Genomic DNA, 26,424 nt, shown 5'->3' on the forward strand with positions numbered 1-26,424 from the left:
CAATATATACTGCTCAAAAAAATAAAGGGAACATTTCACTTTAATTTTGTGTGTGGCTCCAAATCCAGGCCTCCATTGGTTAATAAATTTGATTTCCATTGATGATTTTTGTATGATTTTGTTGTCAGTGTATATTTTTTAACTTTACTTTTCATCCAACTGTTCACTTTGATAGGAAATGTTTTACATGTCCCATTTTCAGTATGTTAAATGGTGCACTGCCTCTTTCCTTAATTTCCTCTATAAGTATTCAATGATTTCTCTGTAAATAATGGCCCAGTACTAAGGTGTTGAATAATAGGTAAAGGTTAATGAAATAGCGCTCTCATTTAACTCTTTTGCGTTTTCCACTGTTTTTTTTTAAATCTCCTTTCAAATACACTTGTTAGCTCCAAATGTAACATTTTATTCTGAAACCGGATTTTCCAAGTTCCAAATCAGATGTCCAATAAGAAGGTGAGCTGAAAGATATCCGTTTAAAAATGTTCAACAGAACCTAATTTCAAAATACCCTGAACTATCCCTTTAAGGACTCGCTGACTTTTTGCTAATTCCATCAAATTCTGATGTGTCCGCCAGCCACAGATCATTATGTAAGACAGCTGCCGCGGCCGTGACGTGTTGCGCATATCATGTATGTGAAGGGAGCCACGGCAGACTTTTAATACTTTTCAGCTGGGCTCATTACCACAGCACACACTTATAACATTAGCCACACAGCACTCTCTTAACACACACACACACACACAGCAAAAAGCTATTGATGCAGTGAGGGTGACGCCAATGGGAGTGGTGTTTCCATGGCGACCCCGGCGACAGAAGGAATAGGGGGTCTGCCTCCTGACCCTCATTGAGAAGGTGAATGAGTGTCACCGAGCCGAAGGAGAACAGGCAGCAGACACAATGGCGCGGACAGGAGAGTGGAGGCAGCAGCAGCAGCAGCCGCCGCCATGTCAGCCCCGTCACGGCTGTGGGCCGCGCGAGCCGCCGCGGTCAGTCGGAGGCACTTCACATTAGCATTAGAAAGACATTATGCTAATTTCATCAAAAGCAGCAGTTCCCCCCCACCCCCCTGCATTTGTGTTTCCTGCACCAAACCCAAGGGCACCATGGGATTTTTTTTTTTACATTTCAACTGCCGCACCAGTCTGAAATACGCAGAGTGCGTGGAAGAATGAAATGGTCCCGGACCCGTTTCCTTCATGAAAAGCCTTTGAGTCCTCCCCGTCACGGCTGCGTCACTCGTTTTTATTTTAAAAAAAACTTTTACTGTGTGAACCTTTGAAACTGTTATGTACCACTGGTAAAAGTCTTCATCTTCTGTTGGTGTGGTATAATCCCACTCACAAAAATAATTTAAAATAGCTAACTGGTGCAGTTCTAAATTTATACCTTAAAAAAATTATCAGAGTTTCTGGGAACTTTTAATTAGTAAGTCATAACTTCCCATTACCCTCGGATTTAGATAAGACGCCTGTTTCTGCTTCGCGACTAGACGGGGGATTCATATTTAACTGGCCACCTCAGTGAGGTAAATCCTCTCCACAGCTTACAGTTAGAAATGTGGCTTCAATATGTGCATTCTTTACGTCAGCAAACAATCACGTGTAATCGTCACGCCTGGAGTCTTTTGGGAAGCGAGCCAAGAAAAATGTTTGTATGTCCTACCACCACAAATATAAATGTAATATCTGGACTTTAACTGGAACTGTGTGGTCTGGACAGATAAATGTGGTGACACACTGGATGACTTTTTGCCTGATTTTATCCCCAATTCACAGTCAGGAAAAGTTAGCATCAATCTTAAGTAGTAGGGGACAGTGAGTAGGTTGAGTTGGCCAAAAAACAAAAAGACAGATGTCTGCAAGAGGGTGATGGGGTACCGCTTACCGACCCAACTGTGATGGAAATCTTAGAAATGACTCTTTGACCCAAAATGACCCACTTCCTGTTGGTTTTAGTACTTACCAATCCTTTTACCTCCCCTCCCCTTGTCTTGAAGAGATCTGTGTACCAAACTTCTACATTTCAGTTTAATATTGGTTACCTTTAGGAGGCGATATAGAGCCATTTGACCACATGCTGGTTCAAATCCATTGAAATACTTACATTTCACACACTGACATGAGTGCAAAGATTAGTAAATTGTCATATAAGCATCCAAAAACATAACTCACTTGATGGAATAAACGAGTTACCTTTATTTAACAGTATTGTTAAATAAATTAGGAATGATGCGTCTCATGATGTTGGTGTTTCCATTCTGAAGCTAGTTTCTGTCAGGTTTAGCAAATCCACCTTTTAAAATTATATTAAATAGAAAATAAAGCCAATACTGCCTTACTGAAATATTGATATGTCTATTTCATCTTGACGCGTTGGAACGGCAAACTCAGCTAATTTTATTAGGAATAAGCAAATACAAATTAATGCAGAATTATGTACATATATAGACATAAATTCACAGTGAAGTCTATAAATTTTACAGTGCTAAATCTCCACAAAATACATTGAAGTTTGTGGTTTAATGCAACAAAACATGAAAAATGTAGAGGGATGTGAGTTATTTTGTAAGAAAATACAGCAAAGAGCCAAAGCAAGAAATGGAAGCAACGTGTATTCCCCCCACCCCTTCCATCAGCTGTATCTTATTGTCGCGTTTCTCTCCTTGACCTTTTTCCGTGTTTTCAGTAAATTAAGTATTTAGAGCCTGCGGAGCATCACGCCACCTGACACCCCACCAAACGCTCCCTTCCAGGGTGATACCTGCCTTTGTTTGAGGAAAGCTGTTTGCTCAGCGCCCTCCTTACATCATGAAATTGGAGAAGAATGGGCTCCTCTTGCAGAGAGAAATGAAACATTGCGCGTTCTGCCAGTTTTTACCTCCATCGGCATGGTTTATGAACTCCCCTTATCAAAGGACCAATAAAATTCAGAGAGAATCAGGGCTAACGGTAAGGGGACAAGGACCCTCCCTCTTACGAATCATTTCAATTAACCCCACTCACATCCTTGAAGGACGGGGAGAAGCAGTCTTTGGGATGAAGAGGTGTGTTTGTGAGAGTGCAGGGAAGGACAGATGAGGTGAAAGATTCCTCGAGTGAGTCATCCAGCGCACCTCGGCGCTGCATACAAAGGCATCGTTACAGTACAATACTCACTGCCTCTTCCTTTTGCTCCTCACTGCTTAGCGAAGCATCACGACGTAATGGACGCCCACGCAGAGTCACCCTGTGAAAGAAAAGTCGGTGGTTCTCCAGCACAAACACAAAATGGGTTTAAAGAAAAAGAAAAAAAGAAAAGCTATTTAATTTAAAATGTTTCCGATCTACCCGAATTGGCTTATTATTGGAGTGAAAAGGGCGCCCTTGACTGCTGCAGCTCCGGTCGGAATGCTTTCATCCACAATCTGAAAGGAAGGCCAAAGGGTGAGGCAAAACTAAGAACAAAGTGAATAACAGAGAAATGCAGGACGATCAATGATCGTGCTTTGGCTTAAAACTGGAACTGTTTACATCACCTCTGAAGAGCGAGTACACGAGGTGATTGTAGAAAGTTTACTTCTCGAGTTAGAGCAACAGATAGCGGATTACCATGAAGCAGAATTAAAATGATACATGGTTTCTATCCTGGTTTTCGTTCTAGTCATGGAACACTGGACCAGATCCCAGCTACCAGTCTACATGTGATTTGTAAACTTGGAGAAGGTGTTCAATCATGTCCCTAGAGGAATCCCACGGGTGGTACTCTGGGACTAAGAGGTACCAGGTCCCTGTATGATCTGTGTCAAAACTTGGTCCGCATTGCTGGCAGTAACGCTTGTTTTCGGTGGCAGCTGGATGTCAAGGTTGCCCTTTGTCACCGATTCTATTTATAGCTTTTATGGACAGAACTTCTAGGTGCAGCCAAAGTGTTGAGGAAATCCATTTTGGTGGCCTCTGGATCATGTTTCTGCCCTTTGGCTTCATCAGGTTGAGATCTACAGCTTTCCCTGGAGCGGTTTGCAGTAAAGTTTGAAGCAACCAGGATAAGAATTGGTGCGTCCAAATCTGAGATAATGAAAAGGAAAAGGGTAGAGTGCCTTCTCCAGGTTGAGGAAGAAGTCCTTCCTCAAGCTGAGGAGTTTAAGTATCTCAGAGACTTGTTCACGAATGAGGGAAAAGTAGTGCAGGAGATGGATAGGCGGTTTGGTGCAGCATCTGCAGTGATGAGGATGCTGTAACGGTCTGTCATAATGTAGTGACAGAAACACCAATTAAGCTTTCTTTCAAGGCTTTTGGTGAACTGCATCCATCTTTTGGCTTTCTTTCAACCACTTTTCCTTGTGTAGTGAGTGGATAGTAACTCTTGTGTTCATAGATCCTCGCACCTAAGCGGTAAATCTTCGCAGCTCACCCAGAGTGAACATAGGCTTCTTAGCTTCTTCTTTCATTAATCCTCTCATTGCTCAACCCATCAGTTTAGGCAGATTATGAGGTGACCTACAAAGGCAGTCGTTTACACTACCCAACTCTAGTCTCCAAGTAAAGGATACATTATTCATATATATAAATGTCAGTTTTTGTTTTGAAAAAATGTTGAGAAACATCAACACTTTCTCCTCCAGAACAACTTTTTGTTGGTCTTTCACACTAAATCCCAATAGAATACAAAGAGGTTTGAGGTTGGAACGTGAAACAGGGCTTTGTACGTCACCAGGCAATAACAGGGCTCATTTTCCTCCTCCTCCTGTCTCAGAGTATCAGGCCTCAGGGGTCAGGTGAAGCTGACGCTGTGGTTAATCCCTTAAGGTGGAGGCACACTGCGCTGTTAGCAACAGGATGACGCAGCCTCGTCTATCTCTGTGCGTCCATCTCTCTGTTTCAGCGCTGCAGACTTTTACAGGCCAGATATAGTTTCACACAAGGTGCAACCTGAGCCGAACAATCCTAACAACGTCAAAGGCAGATCTGTGGAGGGTACATTGCCTCTTTTTCTTAAACTTTTAAATAACATCTTGTATATTTCTCAAATGATCTGCACAGCTATAAACCCTGTCTTTTAAATTTATATATTTTTAATAAAAAAAAATTTTTAATTGGAAATGTAAAAAAGTTACACTTTCATGTAGGCATGAGCCAATATTCTCAAAGTATGATTATTTTCAGTAAAAAATATGTACTAACATTTTTGTGCAAACACAAATGCTATTTCTATTGCTTTTAAAATTTCAATAGTTACGTTATCTACATTTTTTTTAAACGTTTGATTAAAGACAAGGTTCACATCATTTAAAGCTCATTACAGAGCTACAGAATATATAGTAAAGTTAATGAACATGTTTCTGTCAAAGAAAAGATCCAATTTATCTTCAAAGAATTTATTTCCTCGTACTTTACAAATGCTACCATTTCAGCATACAAAAAATGGATTTAATAAACATTACAATATAAACACGTGACAAAGATTGTACGCTGAGGCACAAAGTTAGTCAAAAAACATCTCCATTCAATCACCATGGCCTTTAGTATCCTGAGCTTGATACAAAATCTCATGAGTTTGCACAATGATAAAGAAGCGTTATAAAAAATACAGGTATAAATATACAGTTTGTGAATCCGACGGAGTCTCTTCCCTAATACTTAGAAATGAGCTGTGGAACGTTTCTCTCTGTAAAACTTAAAGCTGAATGAAGAAAATGAGTTCACACTCTCACAACACATCCAAGGCGTTAAAGTGACGTTTCTCCAAAAAAAAAAAAAAAAAAAAAAAAAAAAAGGTTTTAAATAAGTTTCAATCTACAAGAAGGTAATGGCTGACGGGGCCGGGGTTCTGCTCTGACCTATGACCTTCATCACCGTCAGCAGCCGCACGATGTGTAGCAGAAATGAGAAGCATTCTGGATCTTCATTCAGACCTTCCAGACAGGACGGGTCACAGGGTGAAGGTCGGGGAGAGGGTCGTGAGCGGCAGACACTAGGAAGGCCCATCTTCTCCACGTATATCCTTGTATTTGGCCATTTCCTCAGGAAAAACTTTGCTGAGCTCGGAAATAAGGAGGCTCTTGAATTTCTACAGCGGAAAAAAAACAAAAAAAAAAACAATAGAAGACAAAGTAATGGTGATCTAAAAATCCTGGTGATTTTAGAATGAAGACAGTGACGGTTCTGGTGAGAAGATGATCTTCTCTCAACATAATCAGGAATGTCAGATTCGTTTTAGGATTTTATAGATTTTGTGAAATACCAGAGTTTTTGAGTCAAAACAAAAGAAATTAATGTAATTTTAATTTGCTCTTTTTCTGTTGCCGTCGCCATGGGTGACGGTCATTTCACCTCTTCAGCTTTTTCTATCTTTGTGGTTTTGATTGACAGTTTCTCCAACCCTCCTCTCCTCTTTCTGCCATTTTAATTTGAGCAGAAAGCATAAAGTATGTGAGCTCCACCGTCGGGAGAAATTACAACATACTTACAAAGTGGAATGTGCCAAAAAGAAAGTATAAAACAAGCTTTGTCTTGAAGATTGCATTGTTTTTGTGACCATTTGGAGCCAGAATCAGATAAATTACTTTGGGAAGGCAATGCCAGCAGCCTGCTTTCATTGGCTACAATGACGAGAATAATGTTAGGAGAAGTTGTGGTGAGGAATTGGCACCAGCTAGTATATTTTTAAGCTAACCAGCTTCTAAGAACTCTACATTTTTGCAAATAAAAGTCAAGTAAAGACTCAATTATTTCAGTATTTGGATCTTTTAATGGCTACAAAACAGCTAAGTTGAAGGCGTGAGACAGTTAACAAGATATCAGTAAATATAGGATCAGGTTTGAATGTGTGATCTAATCCTATGGCAAAGAAGAGTTTTTAAAAAAATACAACTATATGTTGTAACTTTTTTTTTAAATTTTGTGCCCAATTCTTGTTTGTAAAATTCACTCAAGTTCTTATTTTAGCCATCCAAAAATACCGAGAATGCATAGAAATAAATAAATAAATAAATAATAAAATAAAACCTGAAATAAATAGGAACAGTAATATGTTGATAAATTTTTTTACGGGACATTTTACACATTTTTGCGCTTGTTTAGTCAATTTCTAACCATTATATTAATAGTCTGACTCGAAAAAAATGACATCTCTGTAGGATGAACAGATGTATAGACAGATGACTTTTAGAGAATAAATTCAATACAAATACTTTCCTTGCCCTATCTTTCTCAATACTTAACCAGTTCTGGAAACACTGACATCAAATCCCAGACTTTTGCAGGTTTTTTCCCACTGTAACGTCTGTGTCCTCGCTATAATCTCTTACCGTCATGGTGTCTATCTTTCCTTTGACCTGCTCATTCCTTGCCAAGGCTCTCTCCAGACATTCCTTGGTGTACAGCTGTGGGTTTCGGCCTTGGTCGATGTACCTTTGGAAACACAGGGTTTACATGAAATCATGATAAGACCTGGCACAGATAAAGCACAAACTTAATGATTTTAGTAAATGTTTTGTGTACATCCGCAGGCCGAATGTTTTTTTTACTGGTATGAAAGATGAATAGTAAATTTATGTTTCATTTGGATGTAAAGAAACACCAGAAAGTGATTATGATCTTAAATTGGCTAATTTTGTTATGGAGTTCGGCGTGGTTTTACACAGCATCACAGGTTTTAACTGCGTCGCAGTAAGAAAGGGGAGTTTTTCTCTCCTATTTGTATAAAAAGGAAGCTGAATTGTAACAATGTGCAACAGAACAATCTACATGACTCACTCGAACACCTCCAGAGGGACGTTGATGTCATGAAGCTGCTTTTGGCACTTATCGATGTCTTGTAGCCCGGATATCATGAAGTTCCTGGAGGGAGTGGTGAATGTAGGGGCTCAACATGAAGCTTTCTACCGTAAGACTGTCTTTAAATGAAGCTAGTATGAAGCTAACTCACAGTTTCTGGTTCAGAACCGCCTGGCTGCTCGGCTGGAAGTCGCTGACGATGATTCCCAGCTGCCGAATGTTCTCGATGAATTTCTCCAGGTGCTCCTCGAGATTGTCGAACTTTTCAGCCATTTTGATGCTTTTAACAAATAAACCGGCTCCAACAGCGACGTGTCAGAAACGCCGCCACTAAATTATCGGTGTTTACTGTTTAGCCACCTACGCTAGGACAAGCAGAACGCCGCTACGCTTTACGGTCTGCAGCCAGCCAATCGCTGGTGAGAGCCTGCTGTCTACGCAATTGTGTTACCTCGGAAACAAGTGGTAAAAGGTTGTCGTGTTGTGTCGCAAAGTGTCGCGCCGCTTGAGAGAAGGGCTGCTCTTTGTTAATGAGACGGGTGAAGTTTAGATTTAACACATTTGAAATTATTATGCTTTAAAAATAGTACCCCAGTTTATATTACAACGTTAAATTCAAAAAGAAATGACGTTTACAGGGTTTATGAAATATTCGGTGGTGTTTCAATTAAATTCAGAATTGACATTTTATTAAACACATTTAATATTACTAATTAAATTAATAATTAATTAATATGATTAACTCCAGAGGGAAATTAAATATCGTTGCTCATGGCTGTGAGCTGGAAGGATTGCCTGTAGCAGTCAGTATTACAGGGCATATGAAGAAGCCTCTGACTGAAGATACTCACATTGTATAAGAGTCGCACGAAGAGGACACTCAGGATTGTCCTTTTTTTTTATTTAATGAAAAATCCTTTGTAAATTTAATAATCATAGACAATTATGATTACTGTTAGAAAACATGATTCACATTTCCCTTAATGAATTTCCAATCTAATATTTTGACTTTATTTATTTATTTAATTATTTATTTCTGATGAATTTTGAATACACTTCATGATTGAATATATGAGACAAACGACAACAACAAAACAGAATATTGCACTGTCAGCTAAATTGTCAAGTTGATTATTTTCTACAGAAATTTCCAGTAAATTTTTGGCCACTATAAACAATGCTGATTAGTTTGGAGGCCATGTACATAAAGTATTTACAGTCATCTAGTGATCAGGGGTCAGCCAGGCCCTGCCATGAACAAAAGGTTTCTAAAAAAAAAGATACATAAGTCAAAAAAAAGCCAAACGTTTTCTCTATTACAAAATCAGATTTTCTAATTTAACTCTACGTTTCATATTTCAATTTCAAATTTTTAATTTGAAATACAAAACTAAATGTTGATTACAGCACAGTGGCACAGTTGGTAGAGCTGTTGGCTTGCAGCAAGAAGGTTCTGGGTTCGATTCCCAGCCTGGGGTCTTTTTGTATGGAGTTTGCATGTTCTCCCTGTGCATGCATGGGTTTTCTCCGGGTACTCTGGCTTCCACCCACAGTCCAAAAACATGACTGTCAGGTTAATTGGCCTCTCTAAATCCTCCCTAGGTGAGTGTGTGTGCATGGTTGTCTGTCTCTGTGTTGCCCTGTGACAGACTGGCAACCTGTCCAGGGTGACCCCACCTCTCGCCCGGAACGTTAGCTGGAGATAGGCACCAGAACCCCTCCTGACCCCACTAAGGGACAAGGGTGTATAGAAAATGGATGGATGGATGGATGGATATCGATTACAGACATTTTTCCTGCACATAACCCATAAAGTAAAACCAAAAGACAGAAGTAAACATCGACCGATTTGACATAAAAAGTGAGTTCAGGTTGAGCTGGTTAAAAAACTAAATAGGAAGTACTATTTTGATTTTATTCAAATTGTTTGGTGAAACTGTCTTTATACTCCTTCCTGCTCTTTGCTAAGCTCCAGAATAACTCTGACCCCTTGCTGCATCGTTATTTTCTATTCTGAAGTGCACTGGGATCCACTGAGCTGGGAACAAAACCAAAAGGCTCAAAGTGAACATTTGTGAAGTTGACTTTGCTCGGTTTTGCTTTGATAGTTCCCTTCCTGCCAAAAACACAGTTTCAAAGAAACACCACAGATAAGCTGAGCTGAACAGGACGCCAGCTGTCCTTTGAAATCAAACTAAGGAAAGATCGTGCTGCTAGATTTAGATATTTGGGAGCCTTAGATGTCCAAATTCCATGAGCGATTTTAGTCCAGTGACAAATTAGAAACCCATTCAATAAATCAGAATTTTACTGAAAACCCATTTATTTCACCTCAAACACTTATATGAGTTTTTGAAAGTCTTTACTCCTGCTGATTACAGTCATTTTCTACTTACAGGTAATGAAACCATGTCATTTAAAATTTGAAAGTTACATCAAAGCAATCAAAAAAAGGTACTTTTCTGACAAACGAACCTCATTTGAACAAATATTGAAATTTATGAAATGTGATTGTATAATAAAATGCTAATTTATAGTTAGCTAATTTTAGAAAGTGTGGAAATGTACTTCTCTATTTTCTTTTCCCACACTTATCCAGTCTCAAACAGAGCCGGCCTAAGACATGTGCGATGTAAGCAGCTGCTTAGCGCGTTCCCCACCTCCAACACCACCAGGGGGCTCCCAAGAACATCATTTTATTTTGTAGCGTTAGTTGGCACATTTTCCACATTCTACACATCTGTTCCAAATTTTAAAAACAAAAACCATTAAACCTGCTAACTTATTTACTGTAAACTAAGCATTTGTCTAATTAATTGAGCATCTTTGCTACTCCTGCAAGGTTTTAATCGATAGTAACTAGTCAAACCAAAATGTCATCTCCTGTTGACATTTGGTATGGGCGGAGGGGGACAGGGGGGGTTAAAATCTGCTCACTGCCCCAAAAATACTTGGGGACAACCCTGCCTGGAAACCCTTGAATTAACTTCCAGCCTTTTCCAGGCTCTAAAGGAACCCAGAGGCTTTTATTTTGAAAAGCAGTACTCCCACCGGTGAGCACAGACGCTGCTAAGGAGAAGAGAAGGATTTACTGTCTGTGTGTGTGTGTGTGTGTGTGTGTGTGTGTGTGTGTGTGTGTTTCATCCACGGTTGCATTAAAGCAGGAGCTGCTGCAGCTGCACACACGCATCGAACTTCCTCCTCCTCCTCCTCTCTCTCGTTCTACCTCCTCCTCTTCTTCATCACTGCAGCTCTCGCCGACGGCAGGTCCACTGGATGGTGGAGCCCTCCTTTTCCTCCCTTCATCATATATACACACAAACACACACACAGAGCGAGATTGAGAGAGAGAGAGAGAGAGAGAGACCGACAGACCGACACACTCACGCAGGACCGCGGGATCGCTGTCCGGGCTGTAGTTCGGGACGCGCGGGGGACTCCACGCATTCTCCGGATTTCATCGGACCTCGGTAACCTCAGACTCCCTCTCCATCTGCCGGACTGCTGCTTTTAAAGTGCTGGTTGTGTTTGAGGCGGAGCGACACAGAAAAGAAGAGCGGACAACTTGATAATAGGCAATTGAACTGATTAGATGATAGGCCTTATGTGGATTTGTCAAAGGTACAGGCGTTGATTTTTAATTATTTTTTTTAAACCATGATCGATTTAAACTGACTATTGGCATTTTTTAGTAGACATTCGTTAGTTATGTTCCTTTGCCTTCCTGTAACCATGACATCATCTTCCTTTGATTTTTTTTTTTCCTTTTGTACGCGCTGATGATGAAGCGTACACCGTCCTGTAGAAATGGATTATCACCTAATTGCTTCTGCGGAACGCATCGTCCTATCGTGACACAACTGCAGTCATAATGTCGATCGGTTTATGTGAAGGAGGAAGGCGGGTTAGATCGGATGTTCTGCTTGGTGTTACTAGTGGATTTAATTGTCTTGATGGTATTTTTTTCTGCCTACAGATGAACCGCGTCGAGACGATGCGCTGAGACGCAAACGGCCCAGGCTCTCCGGTTGTGCGCTCATCCAGAGGCTGCAGCTAACGGAGAGAGAGAGAGAGAGAGAGAGAGAGACAGAGAGGGGTGGACTGCGGAAGAAAAGAGAGAGGGGAAGAAAAAAACCCAAGAGGTTTCTGCTCCATAAAGGTTGTGCCTGACTCAAAAAGGAGCGAGTCTCGCCCCTGGAACAGGGGGCGGATCAGCGGAGAGGTAGAAGTCTATCCAAACGATGGCCACCCTACTGCGGAAGATCGGTCTGATCCGTCTGCACGACCGAGACACGGAGGACCCGAAGCACCACCAGGGCTCGCTGAAGGGGACCAAGGGGAACCAGAAGAACAACGCCAACAAACACTGTCAGACCGCCAACGAGACCAACCTGCTGAGCACCCCGGAGATCAAGGCGAGGAAGCTGGACCAGCACGGCAAGGACAAGCAGGGCAAGGATGCGAAGGAGAAGCAGCAGACGGTGGGTGGAGGCGGAGGTGGCGGCGGAGGAGGAGGAGGTGGCGGCGGCGGGAGCAAAGCCTCCAGCGCCTCCTCCGTGCCGCCGCTGGCGCCTCACCGGCAGCACTGCACCCAGGTGCGGACGCGGCGGCTGATGAAGGAGCTGCAGGAGATCCGGAGGTTAGGGGACAACTTCATCACGGTGGAGCTGGTGGAGGACAACCTGTTCGACTGGAACGTAAAGCTGCACCAGGTGGACAAGGACTCGGCGCTGTGGCAGGACATGAAGGAGACCAGCACCGAGTTCATCCTGCTCAACGTCACCTTCCCCGACAACTTCCCCTTCTCGCCGCCGTTCATGCGGGTCCTCACGCCGCGCCTGGAGAACGGCTACGTCCTGGACGGCGGGGCCATCTGCATGGAGCTGCTGACCCCCCGCGGGTGGTCCAGCGCCTACACGGTGGAGGCGGTGATGAGGCAGTTCGCTGCCAGCCTTGTAAAAGGACAGGTGAGCCGGGGTCGGTGCTCGGAGCGCTTCAGCGGCCCATCAGACACATTAATGATCTCTAGAGCAGGATGGGGGCAGTTCGGTCAGGAATTCATTCAATACTTTGAATGTATTTTGTTTTTAAGACTACACAGGGCAAGAGCAAACCCTGGGGATTTACTTGTCAGCCAGTGTGCATTATGTTTTAATATGATTTTAAGGTGGGCGAGTACGTATTTTGATAACTTTGTTTTCATGTTTGTTTTGTGTATCTTTCAGAGACTGCCCCTTTATTTACTGTTATATTGCCCCCCATCTGGTCGTTTAATTTTGGTATCACCAATAAATACAAAGCCAACTTTAGTTAGAGGTTTTAAGGGTTGGCCACAAGAGGGCCATTAACAATCTTGCGGAGGTACAACAAAACCCAAAATGTAATATCAGCAGATTTTCTTGGTTTGATTTTAGAGATGTTGCTTTATTGGAGCTTGAGCATTTAAGCTTGATGAGTTCAGGTTGGAATTCTTTCACAAATTAGGCATCAAGCTATTTTCAGACACAATATAATCAAGCGGGCCATCGAGGCAGGGCAAGGTGGACGTCAATGGCCAATGCAAACCCTCCACCTAGACAGTCTTATAAGTATGGCGTATTGACATACATTTAAGTTTAGAGAGCACATGATTGAATAAATTACAATTACTAAAAACAGTTTCCATTGACGGTGGTTCTGAAATGACCTCAACGCAAAAGCTTTCAAAATGAAAAATCAGCATGGTGGCTAGTAACTGATAAACTTCCTACCTGACCTTCACCATGTGATGACACTACATGATCACAGAAAGTTCTGATGTAGCTTTTCACTCTGGTGTGCCACTCAGATTATCAGGGGCCCCAGCTGGCCACCTTGAGGCACCCCTGAATAGAATCCTAACTAAACCGAATGATTTATTCACCAAAGTATTTATTTATCAATCTGTAACTCAAAAATAAGCAACCAGCTTGAAATGAGGAGTCAACCTTATTTCTGACAGCTTTCCTCCGAGACAAATTTGTCTTAAAAACTCAGAATATCATCACGAGTATGATTTCACCGTTACACTATAAAATAAATTAAACAGGTTTGCTTCTAAGACACTTTGTGTATCTTTCATAGCTCAGTTTATTAACTCTAGGTTGCTACACACTACTCAGATCTTGTTTCTCCTGCAAGCAAAAGCCAAAACTGTAGTACATATTAAATTTATGTGACTTTATGGCAGCCATTTCATGCAGTGCATCCATGCTGGCTCTCCTCTCATCACCTCCATAAATCAGCAGGGTTTGACTACAAAGACCCGCCGCCATGACACAGAAACATCCGCCTGCGGTTTTCCACCGCGCTTCTCATGAGCATTCGCACTTAGCATTGCGCTAAAATAAAGCGATTTATTCAACACGTGACGATGGACGGAGAGACAGATGGAGGTGTACAGACAGCAGCTATGTAGCCTACGGTTGTCCTCGGTGATTTAGGCTGACTGGATTATGTAATCTTGCCAAATCTGTTTTTCATATCCCCTGAGCGCTGGCAGCGGCGCACAGCAGCAGCTCCGCAGTTCCGGTGGAAATGGCAGCAAGGACTTACGTGCTCAAACGCTACGACTTTTCAAAACGGACATGTTTTTTGCAAAGCATTCACATAATTTTAAGCCAAGAGACCGCTCTTTTTTTATTTTCTCCCTTGCTTTGCTCTGAGTGCTTTGGTGTTAGATCTTACAGAAAGTGTCATGGAGACTCTCCCATCCTCCGCCCCCACCACCATCCCACAGAGCTTTGGTGACATAACGCAGCATTATTCCAGAGTCATCTGTGGTCATAAAGCACGTGTGCTCAAGAGAGGTCATGCAGAAGCTGTGGCCACTTCAGAGAGAGCGAGAAAAAATGTGTGCGCGAGTGTTTGTATGCGTTGATCTTGACTTGCTGCTTGAGGAGATGAGCAAGCAGCTCTGCAGCGTTCACTAATTATGGTACGGCGTCTTCCTTCTTCTCTGCTTTGCTAATGGAAACAATATTGATTAATTATTCCTGTGTGTGTGTGTGTGTGTGTGTGTGTGCATTGCTTTATCTCTTTGTTGACGTGTCTACATCAGCACTTGGGATGTGCTGCGTCCTGATTACCCAGGCGATGCTTTCGACTCCCATGCATCATGTCCGACCAAGCACACAGAGCTCTATATATACCTGGACACACAGGATATATTTATCTGTCCTTGGCCACAGGCTCCATGTGACAATAGTGATGCCACCCGTTTAGAAAGTTACTGCCTATTTTTAGTGTGAGAGGATACATGCGGTGACACAGCGCCGAGTCGAGAGTCAACACAGTCTCTTCGCAAGCAGACGCACGCATGGTTCCACGTGTTGATGTCTGTGGACAGGTATCTAACTTCCGGTTAGGAACCCAATTATGTTTCCTGTGTCTGGGTAAACAACCACCTCCCCAATGGTGTGCAGCAGGTAGAAACCTCCAGTCTGGGGAGCACAAACACAGCCGAGGTGTCTTTGTAACACAATCCAATTTGGTAATCCGATCTGTGCTGCTGCGTTGTTGTGAGTGCACAAGTGTTTAACGATACACCTGTGTATGGAGTTGTGCAACAGTTAATTTGATACGGTGCAACCGGCTCCACTCTCGTCACTCTTTACTGCAGACAGATCCTAATAGAGTTTTTAAGTAGCACATATTAAACTCCATACCGCTGACTCGAGAAATGTCACACAGGCGTAAAGACGGCTTGGTGCTTGGATGAACGATTTCTATGGAAATTAAATTAAGTCAGCTGTCAGGGTTTTTTTTTTTTTTTTTTGACTGCCGCATATGTTGGCATATTTAAGTACATGTCAATTTGAATGTGCTGCAATTTTGGATAGTGAGTTTGTATTGGTAGGAAGAGGATAACATTCCTCGTTCTGCATCCAGACAGGGTATGCTATCTTCGTATGATGGAAGCTCAGTGCTCCTTAAATAGAGCGAGTGACCTCAAGTGCCCAAATAATTATTGTTCAAACAATTCAGAATGAGCTCAGTTCATAAATCTTCATTGGTACAGACTGAGCATTTGCATGGTTTGGCATGAGATAAAGTATAACACTTTAAGAAGTGACAGTTTGTAAATTATGTGGCAGTGACACTTATGTGCGGTGAACATGACATCCCATAATTTATTTTGGTAAGTTACAAACATTTGTGGTAGTTAAGTAGCACATATTAAACTCCATACCGCTGATCAAAATGCATGTGCTGCAGTATCAAATTCATAGAAAGGTGATACTGATGGGTTGAATGTAGTTGGTTTTCTTTTTCAAGTATATTGCACTAAACACACTTCAAAATACTAAAAATGTAACTTCTGGATAAATGGACACTGGTGGCAATAACCCTCAAGAGATAATAGTGTGACTAGAGTGTCTGATCAGGCTAAATTTAGGGCATTTTCTGCCAGTTTTACTGCTACTGTCTTGACTAAACTGGATTGGGAAGAGATAAATAAGAGTGCCTAATCAGGAAGCTACAGATGGTATCTTTCAATAAAACTCTGGTTTTCCTAGAGGACTTTTCCTCTCCAAACAAAATTGTGTTGACATGTTGCAGAAAAGATGACATTGCCTTCCATCTAAATAACATTTAAAGTTGACTGAAAAGTGAAATGTGAATACGACATCCACGTTTAAATGCGGTTTGGAGGTGGCAGATGGTTCAGTCAGACTGGACAACCAAGTCTGACTTTTAACATAACTTAAAAAGTCCAGTTTTGACCAACCTTGCTTTGAAAGACATCCACAGACATTCAGGATTTCATAGCGTTGTTTTAAATGATTATTCTGCGTGGCAGAGTCAATATCAAAAGGGTTTATCTTGTTTTTAAAATTTGGAGGACACCTTGAGCTAGAAGAACTGTTTTCAGAAGAACATATCCAATTGATGATGTGGAAATAGAAGTTGAAAAAAATGGCACTCTTTAGACGTGTTTTTGATTCCCTTTTCAACTGTTTCGCTTTTCATGCAATTTCAAAGAAAACAGCTGTTTACCACTGAATGAGCATCCGACAGTATCATGGGGCTACTGAACTCGTGATGGCATCGATCCCCCTAGCTGTGTATCCCGACCTCGGGAGCACATGTCCGCATTATGCAACCCGACCCCAAGAGCTACCTCCCAACATGCATTGGGGCCTTCCCTGCTCTGCCCAGCCCATTGACTGATCTCCATTCACACGATTACCCAACAGCCACTCTACACTAGAGTGTGTCCCTCTCAATGAGCGAGCGCTTAGCTGAGCAGGATAAACACTGGCATGGCACAGCGTCCGCCTGTGGCGTTCGCTGAATCACAACACACACTGGCGCGGGAAAACACACACACACACACGCACACACCCACACACACACACACACACACACACACACACACACACACACCTTGTATTCCACCTACCATCTCTTTCAAACTCTGGCTAATTATGGTGGATTTTGTTTAGGATGCAGAAACAGATGCTTGGCTTTTTCGTAAATTGGACAAATCAAAGCCTATCAACTGGAATCCTTTATCAGCTTCACTGGTGTTCTAATTCTTCAATAGTAAGACGTCAGAATAATGATAATAGGAGGCAGCAGGCTGTCATTTTGAGGCTTACGATTCGCTTGCATTGAACATTTAAATCAACATTTTTCAGCCTCAACTTGAGGCTAAGCAGGTTTTAAACACAGGTGGCCCCATGTTGTTTAGGGGCATTTGATAAAATGAAGATGTCATTTAATGTGGCTTTATGAAAAGGAGGACCACAAAGCAAGTCCCCAAGCACCACTGCAATATAATGTCTGTCTGAATGAGTCACCCAGTGAGTCATGCATTTATTTTTCCAAAACAACAAAACTCCTACTGTTTGTCATTGTGGCGCTAATAGGCTTCAGACATCATCTTACTGTCCACAGTGACACTACTCACCCATCTGTGCATTAACCTGGCTTCATTTAATGATTCAAAACTCCACATTAAAATGAATTGAATCGCCCTGATGGACTATCTAACCGGAGAATTAATAGGCCACGTTCGGCGCTGCTGAGACGCGTTGGCCGGGATGTATGTGAGCGTCTCTAAGCCCTGCGGTGAAACGAGGCCACCGTTGCTACAAGAATGGAAACTGCAGCCCTAATCTCCAGATCATTCTGTTAGCACCTCATCCCCTTTTATCCGCTGCGTAGCTTTTGGCCCAAAATAGCCAAGCAGGGACATATTAGGGCACACTGGTATTCCATCAGATGGCAATAGAATATTCCATGAAGTGTCTCACTGCAGCATGGTAATAAAGTCCTAAAATCAAATTTTAATTAACAGATTTTCACTCTCCGGTTAGGTCTATCTATCTATCTATCTATCTATCCATCTATCCATCTATCTATCTATCATTGGTTAGCTAGCTAGACTGTAAATTACACCATAACGCCTGTTAGTAAAACAAAGACACCAAAAGAACATACAAGACTGCCAAAAGAATGGCAGTTCTTTGAAAGAAAGCATTGAAAACATATTTAATTTTTAAAATTATCTCCAACTTTATTCAACTGCTTTGTTGAATATACAAGGCCATAGGAATATACAAGGCCATAGGAATATACAAGGCCATAGGAAGCATAGGGAACATGGATATTAGGTACGTTCTCTCCACAATCTCATCATTCTTGCTTTACCGGATCTTCGTTTACTTAATTTCCACGCATCCACAAACTATGTGTCAGATTTCCAGGACTACTGCTTATGAGGTAATTTGACACAAATTTATGTTTTGGAAATTGGCCTGAAAATGTGAACAGTTGCAGCAGGGAGAGAAACGGTGTGTTTAAAATTTTAAATGTGTAAACTTTTAAGGGCATAGAATGTACTACTTTAACGTTCATTTTGTGGCATTTAGGGAAGATGCTAAATACAATGTCTATGACTGTATGACTGTTTTTAGGGTATTAGTGTAGAATCTCTTCAAAATAATAGTTTTATGAACATCTGCATGAAACAATATGCTCCTAAATGTTCAGTGGGTGGTGCATTGTTTTCTACTAAAACACCACCTAGCCCAGAGCATGTGGAGTAAATATTGGATTTTTCAGGCAAATTACAATTGTCTGATTTAGCTCAATTTTGCTCAAATAAGTTTCACCAGATCTAATACCCAACCCCAGTGTAAATGGGCCCAACTTAGTTCAGGAATGCATGAATTGTGTGTGAAGGAAAACCTTTCCAAATGAGATCCTTTGAGTTCACAACAGCAACTAACATAATTTAAAGTTCACTTTAAACAATGTTTCATAAAAGGTGTGAAATAAAAAGTTTATGCATAAATACGGCTCATATTTCAAAATAAAAGGTGCTACTACTGCCCTTACTTACTGACCTGCTTACTATTCTGTTTTTTCCAGAAGGATAGCTTTTCTTCATTTTTTAATACTTTAAACACTTGGAAGGTATTTAGAGAGCCAATTAACAGTTTCACCTCATCCAATGTTTTTCTACCATTTAAAAGAACATAAAAATGCACTTTAGAAACTCATGAATGTAGTTTATTTTGAAGGTCAAGAGTAAGCGTCATGGTTTAGGGTTCAGGCTTCAGATTGTGTGGCAAAGTTACCAGTTTTGATTTGACCTAAACACATCCTCAGGTGATCTTTGACACCTGGCATACTTTTTTTTATTTATTGTAGAATCACAGCTTAAATTCAAACACAAAATCACTAGAAAAGCCGAATACGTCATTCGAACTGTTTTCCCTACTGCAAATAAAAAAATGGGTCATCAGAATCCTGCACAAAGGATCTGCACATGCTTTCTCTATCTGTTGGCAGTTTTAGCTCTGCTTCATAGATGTTCAGATTTATACACTTTAAAGACAAATATTCAAACCAAATCTGTATTTTTATATAATTGAGCACAAGAGACACGTTTCTTTAACAACTAACAGAAAAATGAAACGCTTCATTAGTAGTTTATGACCTTTCTGTGCGGCTTTAGAGTGACGCCTCCTTCCCTGGCTCCTGAGCGTGGCAGAGCAGGAGTGCGCGGTGATGTGTGATGATACGGGGTTGCTGCTGCTCTGCGCCGCACCGCACTGCAGCATGCAGAGGACCTAACCTCTGAGGAAATTTCATTAGTATCGGTTTCGGCGCAAAGACTCAATGCCACTTTCCTCTGCCAAGAAGAAAAAACATGCATGGCGAGAAGAAATGATGCAGCGTTCCTGTACTCCTACAAACAAATCCAATAGAACAAAGACTTACTGTAACGCAGTATTATTTGTATTTTTTTAATCATATAAATGCTGTTGAGCTTAAAGAAACTCGAAAGCGCAGAGGTGATTTTTAATACATGCAAAACTTTGGCTGCTGGTATGAATCAGAGCGTTGTTGTCATGGCCATAGATGTCTCCTAGCAGCACGGAAACAAGTTGTCTCCTTTTCTGTTGGCCCGCCTACGCAGGCTTCTTCAGGGAAGACTTTAACGCCGCCGATAACAGCAAAAGAAGCAGCTCTCATCATTCTGCTGAATTTATGTTTCCCCCACATATACTCTTAGTCCCGGGTTTACAGTTCGGTAGGTGAAAATGCATCAGTCAGACGCTGCAACGCTTTTTGCACTGAGGGGGGAAGACTTACTTTGTGCACACGTGTACAGCTTTTCCATCATTTATTGCAGCTGCCGCTTCTGGTTTTGGCTTCTGATTGAAGCTGACGTCTTAAAAGCTCGTTCCCTGCCTTTTAAACATTGATCCGGCGCCGGTCAGCCCCGTGTTCAGGCTGCTCGTTCTGTCAACATCTCTCCCCCTGCGGCAGCGTATTCGCCATTAACTTCATCAATGTGCGTTGTGTGGGCTGTTTTTTTTTTTTTTTTTCATTTTTAGCTTTGTAGATCTGGCCAGTGTTGCCAGCAGGAGGGAGCATGACAACACTGCTAAATAAAGGAGCCATATTTCTTTTCGACTGACGGCGTACAAGATATCAAATGCTAATGTTTTGACATGAGCTGCTCTTTGAAGTTTGAACAAATCATTTCTTTTTATCTGTTTAAAGCTGAGTTTCTGCTTCCCATTAAATTGTCTGTTTCTGTAAAGTGGTGTTAATTAGCAGTAATTGGAAAGAGGCACTGATATCTGAAATCTATTTTTAGATGGAATGAGAAGGATACGGGTCATTTCTTCATGTCGCCATTTTTGTAGTGTAGCCATTTTGATCTTTTCGTAGCTGAACGTCCGTTATGGGATGTTTCATATCGATCAATTTGTATCAATATCATTTCTTTAGAGTAGAGTTAAAGTGTGAAATTTGACCAATTTCTCCGTCATTGATGAAAATAAGAGATACCAATTTAATCAATGTTTATGAACTGGTTTGATATTGGTGTAAAATTCGCCTCTTTATAATTATTTCAAGGATGAAACTAGATTTTATAGAAAGTTCACTTGGGAGCAAATTCTGATGAAATTCACTTTTTTTCTTTAAAACTTGAGTGATCGAGTTTTCTGTGTGCAATTAACTCGTTGCCTCGTTTTTGTGTAAATATAGCCAGCATACTTTTGCTCTTTGAACCACTGCAGAATGAATGAAAACCTCCCTGATAGATCATGATTATTTTAACGGTTTCCGACATGCTAAGGTAAACAGCTATTCTATTTTAAATTAAAATGTTTGGCCTGGTAATCAATAATGACAATAATTATTAAGCACGGCGTTAAGATCTCCCGGCAGCAGCTTTAGATCTAAAACGGCATTGATTTTGTGGCCTTGGAGCAGCAGCAGGTCTCAGGAGAAAACCTGTCCTGGTTCATTTTTTTTAAATGAACGAAACGGAGTAAAACGTAAATCACACGTGGGCAAGTCTTTTCTTTAAATCAGGCAAAATCCTAGTCTAGGTCTGCTTTTTTTCAGATGATTATTAATTGAGAATTTCTTATTGATTAGCAGTATTGGAGGGTCTAATTTAATTTTTGGCTCTCCCATCAGGGTGTCAGGCCATCAGGGGGCAACACAAGCACCTTAATGGGTTTGCTATTGCATTTCCAGACAGCGGGGAGTATAACCTTTACGAAAATAAAACTACAATTATGTTGAAGAAAGAGGTATTTTACTTTTTTATGTGATCTCAACAGCAGCTAATCATCTGTAATTGAAATGAAGGCTTCTTGTATATTATAAGCTACACTATAATTATTTTTAGCTTTTAACCAGAAGTTAAGGAACATGTTGCCAAATGTGATTAAATTAGAACAGTTTTTATCTTCAAGTGCCACCACAGTATCAACGACCCATTCTGACATTTTAAAACTGATAAATTTTGGTTTCTTGAATAAAAAAAGCTAAACAAACCAAAAATATTAATTAACCTCCATTGATGCTGCTTGATTGACTAAAAATGTCCTTTTTAGTCCAAAGCCGAAACTTCCAAAATACATTTGTTAAAATTTCACAGAAAAGTCGCCAGAAGTTGTCATTTTAATGCCAGTAAGTCAATAGTTGCACACCAACTCTGATCTCATAATCCAAGATGGCTGACTGGCATACATGCACTACTACATGAATGAATGCATAGTACTGTCTTTGAAAAACACAGACTGTAGAAAAAAAGACAGGTCACTTACCTGAAGAGTTAGGAAATGCTTTCAGTTTCTGAACTCGTAGGTGGAACATCCTTGAATTTGATTCCCAAAGGTATTTTTTTGACATCAGTAGCCATTTTATTCATCCTTACCACTGAATACAACTAAAGGAAGCTCAAGTTCAGGAAATATAAAGTGTGTGTGTCTAGACTGTGATACTAATATCCTGCACTGCACTTTACTAACTACCTCTTCCCCTCTTTCTGTGTCTTGCAGGGCCGTATTTGCAGGAAATCAGGAAAGTCCAAGAAAGCTTTTAGTCGTAAAGAGGCCGAGGCCACATTCAAGTCCCTGGTGAAGACCCACGAGAAGTACGGCTGGGTGTCCCCGCCCATTTCCGACGGCTGAGTGTCCGGCCGCCATTCCTCCACCCGCCCGTGCTAGCCGGAGAGAAGAAGAAGAAAAAAAAACAAGCTAGCCTCGACGCGCAAAACAACACACCATGCTAACTCAAAAATGACTCATCTTCACTTTTGGCTGTTTCACTCAACGTTTTTTTTTTTTTTTTGGTAACTTTTTTTTCATTATTATTGTCACCGCACTCTACTACAGAAGCGTTTTGTTTTGTTCTTCACCGTCTTGTCCAGGGAATCTTTCTGCTAGCTCAGAAAGAGGCTGAAGAGCAAGGAGCGTGTTCGTGTATGAATGTTTCACTTTAAAAGAAATCAGCTGGGAATGTGCGTCACTTCCATCGGATTTATTTACTTGTTGTTTTTTTTTGTTTTTTTACGTCTTCTTTTCTCCCCTCCTCCCACAGCACACACTTATGTACGTGCAGCCGGACAAATCGGATATGCGAACTTTTTGTTCCACCCATGTGAAAGACTACTGAATAAAGGAGACTCATCTTTCTCACCAGTCGTCTCTTTAGCACTGAACTGGCTACAACCAACCATTCGTGTAGCTCTCGGGTCATTTACATACAAATTAAGCTGTTAATGTTTAATAGACGGGCAGTGCACTGGCATTTATACCCACTTGTTCCCTCATTCGTTTTTTCCCCCCTTTTGCTTTCGACTGTGCGGTTGCTCACGGTTCAATGCAACATAACGATTGTAATTTACATGGAGCTGTGCTCTTACTCTTTCTTCTTTAACTTGCTTTGTTTCTCTTTCTCTTTCCTTCTCTTGTGGCTAAACTTAGAGCTGTGTTGCATAGATGGATATTAAAAAAAGTCACACGTTGCTTTATGCAGAGACCTTGTATGATAAACAGAATGACAGTCAGTCACCTTCTTTCTTTCTCTTTCTGCGTTCATGTTAGCTTGTCTTTAGGAGTGGAAGGAGGATATAATTCCCATGATTTAGATACCAGATGGAACAGCTGAAGGCCGGGCCTCAGTGTGTGTGTGTTTACGAAGAGACAACCCTTTAAACGGTGAAACACGTGGCTACGACTTGAAGGGAGCTAATTTCTTTAGCTAAACCACTAGCCGTCTTGTCCCACTATGTCATTACGTTAAACATGAGTGGAGTTTTAACCGTAGACGAGCTCTGTCGACCCTTCATGTAAAGAAGAAAATGTTAGCAGAAAACAAAAGAAAGGAAAAACCTTTTAGCTCCACACAGGCGTTTGACCTCACCGCAACGTTGACGGCGGCGCCGACGCCGAAGCGGAAGCTGCCGGGAGTGGAGCGGCGCTTTAAGTGAACCGATGCATCAGAGAACTCCTGATTGATGCGGCGGGGAGACAAGGAGGACGGGGAAGGAAAGAAGAAGAAGAACGGAGGGAGCGAAGGGGAACTGAGCGCTCTTTGATCACTGCCGGCTGCTCTTGGGAAAATGTCAGGTGGCTTTGCAAAGCGGCTGAGCGATGGGTATTATTTGCTCTACCTGTTAAGTTCTCCTCCTTTTGAAAGGAGTTTCTAGGCGTCGGAAATCAAGCGTACAGCCACAGTATCAGTCATGGGCCTTCTGGGCAGAGCGTCCGTCCCTCCGTACGGTCCGGTTTGTTTTGCTACGTTTCAGGTAAATGTCAGAGGAAAGGCCGCTAATTGGTCTGACATTTCCGCAGACCGTCATTAGAAAAGAGCAGCAGGAGGACGGAGGACGTCAAGCTTCGCGCTTGGCACTGACATATCGTCGCTTTTCTTTCATTTCGCTTTCGAAGCGAGGAAGCGGCTAGTTCGTGGTCAGATGTAGCTAAATGATAAGTTCGGACGGGCCGAATCGTGGTTCGCGGCGATAGCAAACATCCGTGAGCAAAAAAAAAAAAAACCGTCAACGGAGACAGAAACAGCGATACACCATCTGGTATGTGATCATGTTCGAAAGCGTGCTAGTGTTTTGTTTTGTTTGTTTTTTTACGAGTTCGGCTTGTCATTTCAGACAAAACTGTAATCTGAATAATTGTTACAACAAAATATCTCAAAAGCTGAGTGTTTGCTGGTTCCAAGAGAAACCTTTTTTGTGACATAGTTTAGACTGGTAGTTTGCAGAAACTAACTGGGTGAACTGACTATTTGTAATATATCTGCATGTGTTACGTGATTGGTAGCTAGCTACTGTATATCGTTTTTCAAGAAAAAGCAAGAAAAACAGAGAAAACAAAAATGCAAATGCTTCTTTCTTTTTTTATTTATTTATATTAATATTTTTTTTGTTCTTTTTTTGAGTCCTGTACTGTACGGACTTTCTATTTCTTTCTAAATGTCCTGAAAAAAAAGTCACATTGTGTTACATGAATGTTTGTGTTTTAATTTATTTGTGGTTTGCCAAAATGATGATTTGAAGCATGTTGCAGGAATTGTCACTGGAAAATGAGAAGAAACAAACAAAAAAAGAAAAAAAAAGATAGCTTATGTATTTGTGCGATAGGGGGAAGGTGTGTTTTCGTCGGGGGGTGAAAAAAAGATTATGGGAGTGCAACACATTCACTCGCTCTTTCCTGTTCCCCTCTGTAACGTCACCACTGCCCCTTCCCCATTGGTCCTAATCGACACACTGATTTGGCTCGAGTGTGATGCAGTCAACACAGCCTGGACGCGGGCGACCCTTAGCAACAGATCTAGGATCAGTAACTTCTCCAGAGAATCTGACCCGTGATCCACTTACTTGCAAGCAACTTTTTTTTTCTTTTTTTTTTTTGTGTCCCACTCCTACCTTGAAAGCGTTTGGTCAGAGACCGAGGTCTTAAAAAGTTCAAAAGGTGAAAGGTCGTTGCAAGACCAAACAGGAATGTGCAATAAAAATGACATCTTACTGAAACCCGACTGATCTGGTGGTTTTGTTTCTTATTTGGAGTCCCGAGCTACACTTTCATGCATTTTAATGACCCACTTCAGGTTGCTGTGTCCTCTGCCCGGCCTCCCCTGCATTGTCCCACTTTTGTGGTGGGTGGGGGCAAAGCTTAAAAACCCCCGTTGGTCTAGAAAAGGGCTGGAAGTACCAGCCCTCTGTGCTTTTATGAGCCGCTTTGTTCAGCCTGATGGAGATTTGCTGTTCCTTCTGTGCGAACAGAGCAGCTGTCTTACCATACCAGTCCATTTTAGTGGTTGGGGGGGGGGGCAAAAAGTCTTGTTTGCACAAGTGATGGGGAGACGTTTTTTGGACTGAATGTATAATTCAGGAACAGTGTGAATTATGTGAATTGCAACGATCGTATTCGAAACTACACTGGATTGGAACACCAAAGAAAATGATGAATGGTGTGTGCTAAAAGAACAACAAAGTATCAAAGTGTCTGTCTTGTTGACAGTTGATTGTTGTTAAAAAAAAAAAACAATAAAAATGGCAGTTTTGTGTTTTTCATTTTTGAGTATGATAATCAAGTATTTGTAAAATCCCGGAATCCTTAATTCATCTTTAATCCTCCTGCGGTCTTAAGAGTTGAGGACATTTGTTTGTTTTTTACTCTGTGCTCAGTCCAGGGAGATCAAAATGCTTTTATGAGTTTTTTTTTGTGTGTGTGTTGTGGTTTCGGGAACTGACAGTCTGACAGGACAACCTGCCCCCTAGCTTAACCGCTGTCCGATCGTGACATTTGCCATGCTTCTTCCCGAGTGTCGCGCTAAAACTGCGGGAGGGTTAAAAAGTAAT

The 26,424-nt window shown here is 41.4% G+C and overlaps 2 protein-coding genes across 2 annotated transcripts; one reads left to right on the forward strand and one right to left on the reverse strand.

The window, feature by feature from the left end:
- Nucleotides 1-5,343: 5,343 nt before the first annotated feature.
- On the reverse strand, nucleotides 5,344-8,171 carry med10 (mediator complex subunit 10). Its single transcript, XM_015011795.2, has 4 exons — nucleotides 7,912-8,171; nucleotides 7,740-7,823; nucleotides 7,292-7,394; nucleotides 5,344-6,051 (listed from the first exon to the last, which is right to left on the reverse strand). Exons 1-4 carry the CDS (start codon nucleotides 8,031-8,033, stop codon nucleotides 5,956-5,958), a joined length of 405 nt encoding a protein of 134 aa, XP_014867281.1. The 5' UTR covers nucleotides 8,034-8,171; the 3' UTR covers nucleotides 5,344-5,955.
- A 1,562-nt stretch (nucleotides 8,172-9,733) lies between these two features.
- Nucleotides 9,734-26,136, forward strand: ube2ql1 (ubiquitin conjugating enzyme E2 QL1). Its single transcript, XM_015011782.2, has 3 exons — nucleotides 9,734-11,230; nucleotides 11,737-12,727; nucleotides 22,604-26,136. The coding sequence occupies exons 2-3, from the start codon at nucleotides 12,002-12,004 to the stop codon at nucleotides 22,733-22,735; spliced, it is 858 nt and encodes a 285-aa protein (XP_014867268.1). The 5' UTR covers nucleotides 9,734-11,230; nucleotides 11,737-12,001; the 3' UTR covers nucleotides 22,736-26,136.
- Nucleotides 26,137-26,424: the final 288 nt, after the last annotated feature.

The sequence above is a fragment of the Poecilia mexicana genome, unplaced genomic scaffold (assembly GCF_051168715.1).
Source record: "Poecilia mexicana isolate PSO_F unplaced genomic scaffold, ASM5116871v1 scaffold_11, whole genome shotgun sequence".
In the NCBI taxonomy this organism is placed as follows: domain Eukaryota; kingdom Metazoa; phylum Chordata; class Actinopteri; order Cyprinodontiformes; family Poeciliidae; genus Poecilia; species Poecilia mexicana.